Source organism: Tiliqua scincoides, chromosome 5, assembly GCF_035046505.1.
Source record: "Tiliqua scincoides isolate rTilSci1 chromosome 5, rTilSci1.hap2, whole genome shotgun sequence".
Taxonomy (NCBI): Eukaryota; Metazoa; Chordata; class Lepidosauria; order Squamata; family Scincidae; genus Tiliqua; species Tiliqua scincoides.
In genome coordinates this window covers 22,485,305-22,501,906 of record NC_089825.1, presented here as the reverse complement: position 1 = coordinate 22,501,906, position 16,602 = coordinate 22,485,305, and the positions used below count along the sequence as shown (strand labels likewise).

Genomic DNA, 16,602 nt, shown 5'->3' with positions numbered 1-16,602 from the left:
CCGTAGCCTTTCCTCATAAGGAAGGTGCCCCAGCCCCGTAATCATCTTAGTCGCTCTCTTTTGCACCTTTTCCATTTCCACTATGTCTTTTTTGAGATGTGGCGACCAGAACTGGACACAATACTCCAGGTGTGGCCTTACCATAGATTTGTACAACGGCATTATAATATTAGCAGTTTTGTTCTCAATACCCTTCCTAATGATCCCAAGCATAGAATTCTTCACTGCCGCCGCATGTTGGGTCGACACTTTCATACTCCATTTTCTATCTTATGGATCCTATGGATACTAACTATCCTATGGATACTATCCTCCATTTTCTCGACCATCACTTCACTTTCCTTTCCTTGGACATATGCCAGCTACATAGCTGGACTGGGTTAGAGGAGTTCTTTAGGAGGCCAGGAAGCCTATCCAGAGGCAAGTAAACAAGTTTTTTGCTTACCTCTGGTTGGCCTTCTGATTCCCCCCCCCCCATATTTAAGGCAGCATGCACTCATTTAGAGAATCTGCATTGTCGTCAATGGTGGGAGTTAGGATTGGCCTGCTAATGTATACAGCCCAGTGGCTGCAGCTTTGACTCTGTGCACCAGGGTTTTGTTTTTTTTTTCTTGGCATGCTATTTGTGCTGCTGTGAGTGATTAAAAATACATAAAGAAATAAAAGAGGAAAACAAAGCAGCGGGAAAAGAACTGTTCAACAGCTGTCACTGCCTGCGTTCTCTGAAGAAAACCATACTTGTAAAGTTGCACCAGTCTGTCATGCTCAGTAGGTGTTGATGTAGTGATACTAACAAAAAAGAGGAATACGTATTTATGCAAAGTACCGGTATTATTTTGAGCCACTTTTTCATTTCACTCATCTGTATGTGTATTTAGTCACTGGGGAGGTTTAGTAAGTCATACAGCGCTGCTGAAACAAAAAATAATCTAGAACAGGAGGCGAAAGTGTCCACAGAACTATGGCAGAATCAGGAGCTTATGCTTGGCAATTGTCCTGACTGATAAGGTGGAAAATAGCTATTTCTGGAACTTCCCAGTGATAGAGAGAAATGCCAGTCGAAGTGAGGTGGATGAAAGACAGTAAGATGTACAGCTGGAAAGCCTAGGAGTGTGGTTCTTCCCTTAGATCAGTGTTTCCCAAATTTTTTAGCCCTGGGACCCACTTTTTTAAATGACAATATTGGGACCCACCTAGCTTTATGAGACAAAAAAATTTTCACTTTACCAGCTGCTCAAGCCTCTATTTTTATCTTTTTTACTCTGAAGGTGGACTAATTCTTTTTTTTCCTGGCTGACTGCACAGTGTCAGAGAGATGATGTGGCCCCGCTGCCAAAACATTTTGACACCCTTGCTCTAGAGCACTGTTTCAACTATAAAATGCTCACTCAGCCTTATAGTAGAAAGAGTTATGAATAGTTGTGGGCCAAACCGACTTTTGTAGTTTACTGCCAGGAAAGAGTATTTAGAATTGCGCTCCCAAAATTATTTGGAATTAATCAATGGGGTTAAAGGTACAGCAAAGATTCTTGGCAGTAATGCTAAGTTGTATGAATGTTTCTTTAAAAGTATTGCTTGCCTCAGCTGTCTTATACATGGTGATGGTATAGAAAGAAAAGTACATAAGTAGTAAAGTTGAAAAAATAATAATAAAATAAAACACTTAACTATTATTACTGGGTGTCCAATATTGTTGCTGCTTTTCTAGTATAGTCCTGTAGTTCCAGCCAATCAGGGCAAGACTGTCAACATGTGATTAGCATGGGAATTTGAATACCCACTCCTGCCTTTAACTGTACAATTCTACTTATAGAAGCGGATTAAGATAACACATCCTTTCAGCCGGCTGCCTTGCCTTGTTTGTGGAATTTTTTGTCTGGTGCAGCTTGCCAAATCATAATTTCCTTAACTGCCTACAGCAAGAGATTTTGTTTTTGTGGCGGAGAGCAATATTCAGGGAGCATTTTGAGCGTGGGAAACAAAGTACTCCAGCTTTCTGTTTGAGCTATAGAAAGTATATAGCTAAAATGGTGAACTTCTAGAGAATATTAAATGTATTCATAAATGTGTGGACACAGTGGAGAAGAACTGTGAAACACGGCTATGTACCTCTACGACAGTGAAGACTATGAAGGGGTAAGCTGTGAATGTGTTGTGTATTGAAATAGAGATATGACCTTTCTGAAACTTTTGGAGTCTTGGGAATAAAAGGTGTTTTTATTTTATTTTTAAATTAAATTTTGGGAGAAATAGAAATATATGTAACACTTTATTATAAAATGAAAAAACTGATAACTAAGAACATGACTTGTATTATGTATAATGTAGCATAAAAATGTTTATTATATATATAAAATTAAAAGTATAAGAGCCCAATCCTGTGCATATCTACTCAGAAGTAAGTTCCTTTATAGTCAGTGGGGCTTACTCCCAGGTAAGTGTGGATAGGATTGCAGCCTTAGTTCATTTCAAGCAGTAATTATAAATGTACCCATGATTAGAGAGGCAAACTCCTAATCATGGGTCACATATTGAACATCGCACCATACTGTAAAGCAATGAAACTGCAATCCTATCCACACTTTCCTGGGAGTAAGCCCTACTGAACACAAATGTTTTGAGTAGACATGCATAGGATTGTTTCCTAAGTCGGAGCCAAATCCTATCCAGTTTTCCAGTGCCAATGCAGCTGTGCCAATGGGATGTGCACTGCATCCTGTAGCGGGGAGGCAGTCACAGAGACCTCCTCAAAGTATGGGAACTTTTGTTCCCTTACCTCATGGCTGTATTGTAGCTGCACTGGTGCTGAAAAGTTGGATAGGATTGGATCCTTCGGGCGCAATCCTATCCTGCGCTGGAAAAGGCAAGCCAAGAGGCTTGCGCTGTATCCAGCACAGGATAGGGGCCATAAACAGCCCAGCAAAGGCAAGGGGAAAAATTTCCTCTTACCTCCGGGTAAAGGCCGCTGGCCCCTGTAGATCTCCTCGGACTTGCACCACCTTTTGAGCGCTGGGCCGGCTTCCTCCCAAGGAGGTGTAAACGAGCCTTATGGCACATTTGTGACCTTCCTGGGCCAGCACAAGGGACTTGCACCAGCCCAAGTCAAGGGCTGGATTGCACCCTTAGTAGATGACGTGGTGTCCACTGGACACAGTGGAACATTTTCCCAAGTAAACATATATAGAATTCTCCTTGGATAGCTAATTATGTCTTAATTTTTTTCCTGTTGGGCAAACTCAAAAATCTGATGCAAAATGGAGACTATCATCATTATAATAAACAGAAGTGCATGTGAAGGTTTGATTATATAAGCTAACAAACAACATGTGTCTGATTAACCGCTCTATCCTATATAAATCCCTGTATGGTGATACATTGACACCAACATGGCATCCACTGTATCCTGGGGGGGGGGGGATTTTTGGTAGCTGGAGGTCTCCTCAGGGTACAGGAACATTTGTCTCCTTGCCCCGGAGTAAGCCCCAGCAGCTACTATGGCTCAGCTGCACCACTATGGACTTGCACCATGGTATCACTGGCACAAGTCAAGGTTGATCCATGCAAGTAGATGGGGGTTAGGATACGGTGCACGTCAACGTCGCCAATCCTCCTCCCCTTCTGGGCCCAATACATCTACCCCACCCCATCTTCTCCCTGTTCCACCCCTCCCCCTACAGCTGTGCTAGACTTATCTGGTCTGGTGGGTGTCCTTACGTCTGCTGACATACATGGCATGTCAGCTACTAATGCTGTTGCAAAGTGCTTTATGACGCTTTTGTGATAATGCACGTTGGCAGAAAATGTGTTCCACCAGTGCAGGCCCAAATAAGATTGGGCCACAAATAGCATAATCATACAGAAACAGAATTCATAGTTTAGAGCAGGGGTGCTCACACTTTTTTGGCTCGAGAGCTACTTTGAAACCCAGCAAGGCCCGGAGATCTACCAGAGTTTTTTTTACAATGTTCGCGCCATCATAACATATAACATTTATGTGTACAATGTATGTTGGTGTACCTTGAGCCCCACTGAGTATAACAGGACTTACTCCTGAGTAGACATGCCTAGGATTAGGCTGTGAGGCTGCAATCCTAGCCACACTTACCTGGGAGTAAGCCCCATTGAGTACAATGGGCCTTACTCCCGGCGTTTCCTCCCAGAGGCACCTGAAGGGGGGGTCGGCACTCCGCGATCTACTCATTTTGCTTTGCGATCTACCGGTAGATCGCGATCCACCTATTGAGCACCCCTGGTTTAGAGCAATGCTTCCCAAACATTTTAAAATGACACTTTTAAAACAACCCACTTTTTAAAACAGTCTATTGCAACCCACATAGCTTTACTAGACCAGTGAACATAAGCTTAGAGCAGCTATTTTCAAACTTTTTCATTTCGTGGCACACTGACAAAGCACTAAAATTGTCAAGGCACATCATTCGTTTTTTGACCATTGACAAAGCATACCATGCTGCTGGTATGGAGCTCAAATACCTCAATTGCCCTCTTAATAAATGACTCTCCCCAAAGTCCCGCACCACACCTGTGAACCATCCATGGCGCACTAGTGTGCCATGGCACATTGGTTGAAAATAGCTGGTTAAGAGACTACAACCTTCGGAAACATCCATCCCTATAGTATTATACATGTAATGTGTGCAATACATAAAAGTATACATTATATTCATCAGTGGTTCTCAAATTGTTCAGTCTCCAGAGCCCCTTACACTCCTAAGTGGAGTCTTGGGGAACCTTTCTGGCACATGCACAAAGTCTTGGGGAGCCCTAGAGCTCTGGCACATGCATTGAGTGCTGCAGCACCAACCAGATGGCAGTCTCTTATGGCGTGCTCATGGAGCCCCTGGAGGGGTATCAGAGCTCCTAGGAGCACACTTTGATAAGCAATGGTGTACATGATCATTGTACACAATATGCATCATAGTAACTGTAACAAAATTAAATCGAACCGTAACTAATTATATGATTTATATGCCATACCATTGCACCAAATTTTTTTCTCGAAAATATTAACGTAATTAATTTATTTCTTTAATCAAAATCAGTACCTGACAGCACAGTCCTATGTAAAGTTACCTAGCAGTAAGCTTCACTGAATAAAATTGAATTAATTAATTGAATTACAGGTATTTATATACCGCCTTTCTTGGTCGTCAGATTTCTCCTCAGACTTTATTCAAGGCGGTTTACATAGGCAGGCTATTTAAATCCCCGTAGGGATTTTTACAATTGAAATAAGGTTCTGTCTTTCAAGAACCACAACATTTCAGATGTTTCTTTCTGATCTGGTTTCACATTCTGGCCTCCATCCTCGCACTCTCAGAGCAGATGGAATTTGGCTCAGCTTGTCAGCTGCTTCAAGGTCGCACAGTGCCGGTGGCCTCGAACTGGTGACCTGCAGATGTTATCTTCAGGCAAACGGAGGCTGTACCCTCTAGACCAAACCTCCTGCCCTGAATTTGATTCTAAGTAAACATTCATATGATTGCACTGTAAAAGACCAAAAACTTCTGATTTTCCACACTGACCTTCAGAAAACAGTCTTGCTTAAACAAAAAAAAAATCTCAATTTTCACTTGCTCATTTATACCTACATTTTGTGTGTTTCTACTCGTATTTTCTAACACCAAGTATGTTTCTAAGTCCAGTGCCATCAAATTCAGTAGCAACACTTTTATCAGGACCATTACTTTAATCTTAAATCTGCAAGATTTGCAGAGTATGAACTGGCCATAAAGTTATTATTAAAACACTTTTAGAATAATATGGAAAGGCTCTTTCATTTATCATACTGAAAACAATAAATTTTTCCCTTTGATTTCCATGTTAAAGTTTTATTTTCTTATTTAAGACCTTGTAAGTGAGTGTGTGTGTGTGTGTGTGTGTGTGTGTGTGTGTGTGTTTTGGTTCTGTCCCCACCCCGAAATTTCCCCAGTTTTTCTGTTGGTTTTCCTAGATTTGCAGATTTCTAGTTTCGGATCGGGGTAAGAAAGCTGAATGCATTTCAGAAGCCACGTGTTACGCTGAGGAAAATGAATTCATATTGTTATCCCACGCAAACACTTATTTCTGAGTCAGTACACAAAAATACAGCTGGAAGTGTGACAGAGAAATTAGGGGTTTACTTTTAAGTTCAAATGTGCTGCTAATTACTTGAAAAGGTTAATTCTGAATCCCAATAGTATAGTATAAAACACAATGATAAAAATTAAAATAATAGTAATCATACTGAAGATGTCAGAGTAAGTAGTAGTAATTTCGTTGTTTACACCATAAGTAATAACAAACAGTGGTTACAAAAAAAAACAAAAACAAATAAATAGTTATTTAGCCTAAAAACAAATCATTTAATGTATGGCTGTGACATTTTGACATCCACATGCTGCTACAAAAAGGAAAAGCGGCTACATTTTCAGCAATATCCATGTAAGTGTTGGAAAGCTGGAGTTAAATTTTTTGTTGATTTGACTAATAGGAAATTTCTATATCCCCTAGTATTATATTTCTCATCCTCAGAGGAACCAGTTAAACTTGTAAGGGCCCAACTTTATCCAACTTTATAGCACTGATGCAACTGTATCAACATCACAATTCACTGCATCCTGAAGTGGGGGGCAGTCATGGACATGAAAATTTGTTCCCTTACCTGGGAACTGCATTGCAGCTGCAGCTGCGCTGTAATGTACAGGTCTGTCAAATTTCCCCAAATGCAGTCACATACCATGTGCATACCATACCATACCAATAGCATCAAGTCTAATCTATTAAAAATAAAATATTGAAATGAATGGAGACCCACCTGAAATTTTGGGGGTGAAATCTGAAAATAGGGAGGCCCCACCTGTACAGAGATTGTGGTTAGATTTAAACAGGGGCCGGCTTTTGTGAGCACGGCTGCTTGAAATTGCACAAGAGTGCATGTCACTGTCTTTAAAATAAATTCTGGTGCATATTTCATGTGGCCATGAAATTTTTGCTGCTTTTTATTTCATAGTAGCTAAATAAGGTGATAGGGGAAAACTGTGGGGCTGGGTAAGTCTTTCAATATCCTGAAGCTGAGTAGCCCCTTTCAAGTACCTTGTGAAGTTCCAGTCCTAGAGGCAGGCAGTCTCTCTACCCGCAACAAGGAGATTTTAGTCATATAATTTAAAATATGGAAATATGCTCTCTTTGCCATGGGTAACATTCCTATTTCAAAGCATATAACACACAGTGGGAGTGCTCTTGGGAGCACCCAGAATAGTTCTAAGAATTTTACTTTGTAGTTTTTCAGAGTTCAGCTGTGCTGGCCCCAAATTCCAGTACTGCATAACAGCTGGAGATAAAATTTAACCTCCATCTAGCCTTAGGGATAGGAAATATTTGTTTACTTCCCCATCCACTCCATATTTACAAGTTTTCAATTTATATTTATTCATCTTCAGGTAGGCAAGTAGAAGGAGTGCATTCTTTCTATAAGATTCAGAGACATGAGGGTCCAAATAACAGCATTATTAGACCTGCTTTTTATTATTATTATTATTATTATTATTATTATTATTATTATTATTATTAGCTACAGAAATAAGACATAAACCTGTTAGCAAAAATAACAACTTTGATTTTCTAAAGATTGAGATCCAATGTACTGTTCTTGCAATAATTTCCCAGAACCACCAAAAGACATCTCAAGCCAACCTACAAACAAACCCTCTTATGTGCATAAAGCTAAACAGGTAGTTTCTTTGGGCTGAGGCTAGAAAAAAATAGTAGTCCCTTAAATTCTCTTACAACATAATTGGAGTAAAACTTTTAAAAAGTGAGCAGGTCTATTATTTATTTTTCTAATTATTTGTTTGTTGAGACATTTTTATCCACTTCTCTAGGCAGAGAGAGTTTTGGAGTGGGGAGAGCGGGGGGGGGGCAGGGTGGAGATGGGAATGGTTGAATCCCAATGGCAGTAACTTGCACTAGGATCCTATCCCATCTTTTGGAACCTTCTCTCTCCTTGGACCTATGACAGCAGAATGGCTGGCATAGGTCTGATGAGACCCATAGGTGATCGGACAGCCTATCAGGGGGTAAATATTCTCTTTTTTATACATAAAATATATATTTTACTTACCGCTTGCAGACTGTCTGACCCCCCTCCCCAGGATGCAGTTCAGCCTCCCCTTCTGCTGTTGCATGCTATAACATGGTGGGGGAAAGGATTGTGCTGTCCTCCCCATTCACCAGTTGTCATGACATTTCAAAGAGCTTTCAGACAGCACGGAGCCAATTGCATTGGAACAGCCTTACAAACATCATTGCCTGATGGCTGGTGCTCCATTACATCTAAAGTTGAATTGTCAAGGAATATTAGCTTCTAATTCAGAAAGTAATTTGAAATTTGGAAAATATTAGCCTGGAAAAAAGGGCTGCACAATGTGTTTTGCCTGCTTCTTGGGATGTTGGGTTGGTGTTTGTTAAAGAGCAGCCTGCCTTGTCACATGCCAAATCACTTTTGAGCCTGAGGGTACTTCCAAAAGCAGATGATATGTTATGGGAGAACTGTTCATATAAAAAAATCAAAAAGCTACTGGGCATGGCCAAGCCTGGGCCATGTCTAAAAGACTTGTGTTGTATGCTAATCAAGATTTTGTTTATGAACAGAAACAGCAAAAGGGATTAAGGATATATGTGGCTCTGCACAACAGTAATAATCTTTCACAACAGTACAAATTAATCCAGTTGACTTACAGTTTTTTTTTTCCTTTTAATTCTGAATTTCTCCTTTAGGCTAAGAAATGAGCCACTTCATTGGGAATGTTGCTTTTATTTTAATAGTATAAATTGTCTGTTACCCGAGGCAGAATCTATAAATTTCTAAGCTTCAAATCTTAGAATGACTTTCCATTGTACATCTTGCTGTATACCCCAAAGCAACAACTTTAATTCCCTGCTTCAGGATATATAACTGTAGCAATAGTGTATTTATAACTTAGGAGACTTGGGGCCCAATCTTATCCAATTTTCCAGTGCTGGTGCAGCTGTTCCAATGGGGTGTGCTCTGCATCCTGTAGTGGGAAGGCAGTCACAAAAACCTCCTCAAGGTATGGGAACATTTGTTCCCTTACTCTGGGGCAGGGGTGCCCAAACCCTGGCGCCACATGTGGCCCTCGAGGCCTCTCAATTTGACCCTCAGGGAGACCCCAGTCTCCAATGAGCCTCTGGCCCTCCAGAGATTTGTTGGAACCTGCACTGGCCCAACGCAACTGCTCTCAGCATGAGGGTGACTGTTTGACCTCTCGTGTGAGCTGTGGGATGAGGGCTTTCTCCACTACTTGCTGTTTCACATCTGTGATGCAGTAGCAGCAGCAAAGGAAAGGCCAGCCTTGCTTTGTGCAAGGCCTTTTATAGACCTTGAGCTATTGCAAGACCTTCATTCATTCATATAAGTTCATCTTTAATATATTCATTTATGTATACTTATGTAAATGTATTCAAATTTGAAATGTAAATTAATTCTTTCCCCCCCCCGGCCCCCGACACAGTGTCAGAGAGACGATGTGGCCCTCCTGCCAAAAACTTTGGACACCCCTGCCCTGGGGCTGCATTGCAGCTGCACTGGTGCTGGAAAGTTGGATACGATTGGGCCCTTACTGCCCAGTCAAATTTTGAAATATGTTTACTCACAAGTAACTCCTATTGCAGTGTTCATCAGCCTTTGGGTTGGGACCCCAATGAGGTAGTGAAGTCTTAGTTGTGGGGTCGCAGCAATTTACAGGAACAAAAAAAGTTGAAGACCACTAAACTAGAACACCACCAGGTAAAGGGGAAAGGCATCTGGTGGGCCTCTTCAGGTACCAGGAGATTGTGTCCCAGTCCTGCTCAGGATCTTAGCAGTTGTGCTAAATTAGCCTTCATGATAATTTTTTCTGCTCTCTGTAATAACAATATTTTGTTACAGTGAAATGTCCTGAGGCAGGGTACATAGGATCCCAGGAGGGAGGCAGGATCGATGGTGCGTCCCCAGTTTCATCCTTGATTTGATTGATTGATTGATTGATTGATTGGGGTCACAGCATGAAAATGGTTGAAGACTACAATGTTCAATTGGACTTACTTCCTAGCAAATATTCCTAGGATTTACAACACAATCTCATTTTTTGCCTGATGACAAACAGGTTGCATTGGAGCATGGTAAAGCAGGAAGCCAGGCAAGAATGGAAGAGAAGGTCTCTCTTCTGACTCCCTGTGTTCTGCTAAACTTCTGTACAGAGCCTGTGTATATGCAACTTGGGCATACACTGAGAATTATGTGCTACTCAAAACTTTACAGAAATACCAGCGTCCTCAATCACAGGGACCAGCAGCGGTGTCATAAGCTTACCAGATTGGATGCTGGCTAAGGGTTCACATTCATCAGTGTGAAACACCTGGCCTTCTGACTCCTGACTCCTCAGTGCTGGTGGCAGTGCCCAATGAGCCATTAAGAGGTGGGAGAAGTTCTGTTCAGCGCCCAGTGCAGCCCCACCAACTTGGTGCAGGCAAGGACAGAGAATGAACTTATACAAATATATGTTGTACATGTGTTGATTTTAAATGGTGCTTTAGCTTAATGCATGGAGCTTGGGGTTTGGGACTGTTGCAGTAGTCCCACTCCCTTCAGTGCACATTTTTTTGTCATCTGAATAGGATTTCTATTGTTCAGTGAGGAGTCTTAAACAAATTAGGACTGCTTACAAATGCTACATTTCAACTATTTTTCCATTGATTACCACCATTCTACATCAGTCCATTGCTCTAGTGTAGTTTATCTGTAAAAGATGAACATATAGTCTAGAATTTATATTTATGTTTGGATATTTAAGATTCAGGTCTTTTTGCATTTTGCAGGGACTTCTGGAAAGCTGACAGTAGTTCATGTGTATTTTGCCAGAACACTTCCTGTTTCTATATGTCTTCATTCTCATTGGACACGGATCTTCCATACCTAACTGTATAAGTGGCAGTGGTGGCTTAGCTGCATTGATGGCGGGGGGGGGGGGGTTTAGATAGGATTGGGCTGTAAAACTTGAATGTTAGATTGTCAACAGGGTAGAAAGTAGTCAGTTTTTTATCAATTCAAATAACAGATACTTCAACAAGTACAAATATATAAATCATTTAACAAGAACATAAGTATCTTCCTGTGGGTGAATATGTAGCCTCATATATGTCATGACCATTAAAAATATTTTTTTTAAAAAAACTTTTTATGTTTTAGAGCTTGCTAAACTTAAAAATGAGTGGCAAGTAATGCCATTGGTGTTCAGATGATTTCCACTAGACCCTCTTTTAGAAAACAAGGATTCTGTTTGCATAGAAGCTATAATAGGGATCATGACATATTAGATTTGTTTAAAGTAACTTTCAACAGATAAAATGTTTTAATCAACTGTATCCAGGGAGAAACCTCGGGTAACCTAGGGGTAATGACTAGTGTAATTACTGGTACGTTGAAACCTGCAATTATAGAATCTTCTCATTGAGAAATGAATAAAAGCCCTGAGAGATTTCATTTCTCATTTTGTATTGTTTGTGTGCTGTCACTTGGAACCAAGAGTGTTGGTGATATTAATCCCTGTACTTTAATTCTTAAACGGCATTACATTATATAAAAGCTGTAGAATTATTTACCACATAAAGCACTACCGAGAAAATGCATATTTTGATATCATAGTTAATATCACTTTTGTTATATTAAAAGAATGATTAATATTTTTTCCTTTTTTATTGTAAATTATGCCATTTAGAACTGGAGCAATCTGACAAGAAGAAAGGGGTGGGGAGTTTTAAAAAGAGAGGTTATGATCTGGTATATGCCATTGCCTCTGGATACACCTCCCATCGCTGCTTCCCCCTTCCTTCCCTACCCCTGCCAAGTTTTGCCCCCCTTCTGCATTTACTAGTATCCCAGATTTTAAAATTGGATGCAAAAAAGCAAAAGACTAACAGCCCAATTCTGTCTGAACTGCACCAGTGGATCATACGTTCAGGCTGCCATGAAGCAGCTATAAAGCGCTTTGCAGCAGCACAAGCTGCCAGTACACTGGGCAAGTAAGCTGAAGCCAGCAGAGGCCTGTCAGTTCAGGTAAGCCCAGTGCTGGGGTTGGAACAAGGTACACAGAAAGGGGAAGAGATGGGGTGGGAGATAGATGGGTTGGGGCCAGGAGGGGATGGTTTCAGCAGTGGTGGTGCCCACCAAATTAAAACCCAATTCCCAGCCCAGCCTGATCCACCTGCACAGATCAACACAGAGCCATACCCTGGGGCAAGGAGACAAATTTCCCCTTACCCCACGGAGACCTCTAGCAGCCAAACCTATCCCACAGGTTGCAGTGGAAGCCATGCTAATGCTACTGCATCACTATGCAGGAAGTTAAATAGGATTGGGCTGTAAGAGTCAACCAGAATGCATGAAACCCATTGTTAGGGTTGACAGGCTTAACTTTTTTTGACCAACAGAGATGAATCAAGGCCCCTGTAGGTTATGATCACAGTGGGAATGCTTAGGAGACTTGAACATTATCTCTAAGGTTCCAATATGGTTGGCAACCTTCAGTCTCGAAAGACTATGGTATAAGCCTACAGCACCCAGTATTCGCAGGCGGTCTCCCATCCAAGTACTAACCAGGCCTGACCCTGCTTAGCTTCCAAGATCAGATGAGATTGGGCATGTGCAGGGTAAGGTTCCAATACAGATGCAGCATGGAGCACAAATGACAAGACTTGCTATGTTTTGCTAGATTTTATAATATGGTAATTTTTTTTTAAGTATGCAACTGCTCCTGAGGATGTGGTAGGAAGTTGGGAAGAGAGCAGAGAGTCTTCTCCTTGTCTCCCATACTAGACTGAACAGTTTTCTCTCCTGTATGTTTATGTTATTTGAGAAGACCTCTTGTCTCTATGGCAAAGTGCTTGTGTATCCATGGATATGAGATGAATGTGTTTGTATGTTGTGAAAAAAAGGAGTATGAAGGTGTGAGAGAGTGTGGCCAAGTTTTTCCACTTTGCCAAATTTTTGTCTGGCAATGTAGCAAAAAATAAAGGTTAAAAAAATTCATCCTGGTGTAATGCCAAGTTCAAGGTTATCTTGCTGTCTGCTGTGCTTAGTGAGTCAAATATCTTTAACCTTGCATATTAATTTGGTGCGGTTAAAGCCATGTACTGGTGTTTTCCTAAATGAATCCTGAGGATGAAGTCTTTCAACTCTTGGCACAATCTTAGAGAGTTCTGGCTTACTTCCAAACAAGCCATATATTAAATAAAAACTTTTTTTGTGCAAGTTGGGTATGTCATCAGGATAGAATAGAATCTTTGCATTTGTACAGGAATGCAAATACCCTGCTTTTATTTTATATGCACTTACAAGGGAGCCCCATTGAACAAAATGGCACTTGCATCAGAGTAGACATGCATAGAATGCACTGTCAATGTATTATCCTTACACGATGGATCTGTGAAGTTAAATGGTTCTACACACTAGATATTTCCCTTCAAAAAATAGCACTAGACCCTGCTTAGCTTCAGGATATCTTATTAAGGGCCCAATCCCGAACCCTGCGCACCGGCTTATCCCCAGCGTGCACTGTCACAAACATGCTATAAGGCATGTCTGCGACTATTGCCATGAACCCAGCACTGGAGCTAGCACAGCGTGAGCCTGTGCTGGGCCAGCTCTGGTGCTGGGCCCACAGTCCACTGCCCGGCCACTTGCCTGAACCACCAGGCAGCGGAGAGGTGTGTGTGGGGGAGGCTGGGGGAGGTGTTCTGGGGCAGGGGGAGATGGGGGGAAGGACAGGGAGGAGGCATGGTGAGGGGAGGGAGTGGGGCATAATGGGGGCAGGACCAACAGAGCACAGCTTAACTGGATCCTGAGCCATGCCACACAGCTCAATACAGGACTCCTTGATTCTGCCTGGGCTCCAGAGCCACTGCAGAATTGAAGTAGCCCCATTGCAGGACTACTTCTCTTACCCAGGAGAAGGGGCTGAAAGTCCCCTTGCCCCTAAGGGCCACTGTGGGTTGCCAGGTTGCACGTTGGATGCTGCGGTAGCCATTTTGGTGCCACGGCAACCTCATGCGCCTGGCAGCTCAGGATTAGGTTGCCTGCCACCAAACTGAGGTGGGCTGTATAATTTCTACCACCAGCACCGTTGAAAGGTTGATCACTGGAGAACAACTGCAGCTGTTGCTGTTTTACTTCAGCACCGTTTAACAAGACTAATCCCCCAATCCTAATCCCCACCATTAATGATGATGCAGATGGAGTGTGTGCTGCATCCATTGGTGGGGAAGATCTGAAGACCTTCCAGAGGTAACTAGAAATATTTTCTACTTACCTCTGTGTAGGCATCCTGGTGGCTTATGGGTAGCCTCAGACCTGCACCAGCTATGTAGCTGGTATAAGTCTGAGGAGAGATAAGTGGCAGAGTAGTTTGAAAAAGAGGGACTAGATCCAGGCGCACCCCCCATTCCTGCCCTCTGTCCTCTCTCCCTGCTTATATGCCCCACTGTTGGATTACTGGGAGTCAGTGCAGCCAAGGCTCTATGGCAGATGGGGTTGCAAAGCTACCACTGCATTGCAGTGGCAGCTGCAGATGATTCAGCTGTGCTGCAGTGTTCATGTCCTCACTGGGTCTTTTGCAACAGTGGGACCTTTTGCGACTTGTTCCACTGTATATCAAGGTAAAATAAAGCAGCACTAACAAAACTAATTCTATGGTTAAAGGTGGCTAAACGCTCCCAGCTGGACCAAACAACAAATTGCCCCACCCACTTCTACCACTCTAGTGTTTGGTTTAATAGAATTCCTGACCTCGAAAACATGGCCAGTGGGGCTTCCCACAACACTTGATTCCCGTCCGTCCGTCCCCCCGCCGTTGTATGAGTTGTGTTCTTGCTTTTAAACCAATGACACCTGCAGCAGACTTGTAATTGGCAGCAGGACTGTGCTGCAGTGAATAACCTGGGCTATCTCCTCTGAAAACAGCCCACAGAATATCTGTCCCATGATGTTCCAAGGCCCAGAAGACAAGCATCCAGCACTTGCTCCACAGTCAAGGACAGCTCGTGACACAATGTGTGTTAGAAAGGCATGCCAAACCATGGTCTGCATTAGAACCTCCCTCTTTCCATGAAGCAATCAGTAGATTGCTTCCATTTGCCTGCTCCTGTCTCCTGTGCAGAGGGACAGGGCAAAGACGCTCCCTCCTCAAATGTAGTGAAAAGTGAGTAGTGCTCGATACACTGGCAGAGAAGGCAACATTAGCCCGATCAACTTGTAATAGTCAGGATTTCCACCCCTATACTGACGAAAAACTGGTTTCTACAGAAGAAGTACTTGAGCAAGATTAGTTTTTGTAATTTACTTTCTATATTTAGTAAAGTACACAATAAACCGTACTGAGCTGTGTTTATCTCCCCATTCCCACTGTATCATTAGAAACAGAAAAAAAAGAATATGGTATTGTCAGAAACAATTAAGACTGAGACGGTATTTTCAGCTGGGATTTGGAAAATGATCTCTGAGAGGCTCCTATGGTATTTGGCTTCATTTTTAATATTAAATTTAATAAATATTAAAAAATGATGCAAACTTTCATCCTGTAGCGCTGAGGGAGAAACACATAAGATGCCATAAAGCTCATGCACTGCCACAAATTTTATGGCACAATGTATTTTATGGCTGTGGCATGAGAGGTAATCACCATTAGTACAGATGGTAGCAACCTTCATTAGTATTTCTGTACAGGCACACCAGTCGGTATTCCGTGCAGCTTTTCTTACAGCCTCCAAAGCACCATCAAACTACTCTGATTCTCTGTTGCAGAACTGAACTGCACATTCCTATTGAACGTGGGACTTTATGTGTTCACAGAGCAAGCAAGCAAGCAAGGACTGGGTAACTCAGGGATGTCAAACTCGTTTCATACAGAGGGCCAAAGTTAGCATTCATGGTGCCTGCTGAAGACCAGAGTTGTCATCATGAAGCAGGAAGTGACATCACTACAGACATCACATCTGGTGGTGGCCAGAAATAAGCGCTTTGTTCTCATATAGAAACTCATTAGCTGCAAATGACAGACAAGAAAATGTGCAAATCCTTTTCAAGATATGAGAGATCCCAACTATCAAGCTGGGAGAGCCAGGGGCAGGATAAGTTGCTTCCAGGGGTCGCATTCGGCCCATGAGCCTTATATTTGACACCCCTTATGTAACTCATACAGTTGGCTCTCATTTGGGTTTGGCACCTGCAGATTTGACATAAAGTGGGTACCTCAAGGCACTCTTGGACATGACCTAAAGAGTGTTTTCAGATGCCTCCAAGAGGCTTTCTGATTTTCAGGAAGGTCACATGCAACCACTTCTGGATGCCTCTGGGAAACCTTCTGAGGCCGGGAAAGTCACATGCTACCAGGGGTGGATCCAGTATTTGTGATGGGGGGGGGGGCACTATCAGCTCCAGAGCCCAGGTCAATCAGGTGGATAGACCTGGGCTCCAGGTTGATGGCCTCTGTAGCCATGGTTTGCTTTGTAGTGAAGTCTGGGTAGACCTGGTCTCCCATTCCAGCCAATCTT

The 16,602-nt window shown here is 42.3% G+C and overlaps 1 protein-coding gene and 1 pseudogene across 1 annotated transcript in view; one reads left to right on the top strand and one right to left on the bottom strand.

Moving 5' to 3' along the window:
• Window positions 1-1,785: 1,785 nt before the first annotated feature.
• Window positions 1,786-16,602, top strand: part of CACNB2 (calcium voltage-gated channel auxiliary subunit beta 2) — a 90,615-nt gene continuing 75,798 nt past the window's right edge. The window contains exon 1 of the mRNA XM_066627092.1: window positions 1,786-2,136. Within this exon, the coding sequence (XP_066483189.1) occupies window positions 2,104-2,136 (33 nt within the window). The 5' untranslated portion in view covers window positions 1,786-2,103. The remainder of the gene's footprint in view (window positions 2,137-16,602) is intronic.
• On the bottom strand, window positions 12,604-12,722 carry LOC136654586 (5S ribosomal RNA; annotated as a pseudogene).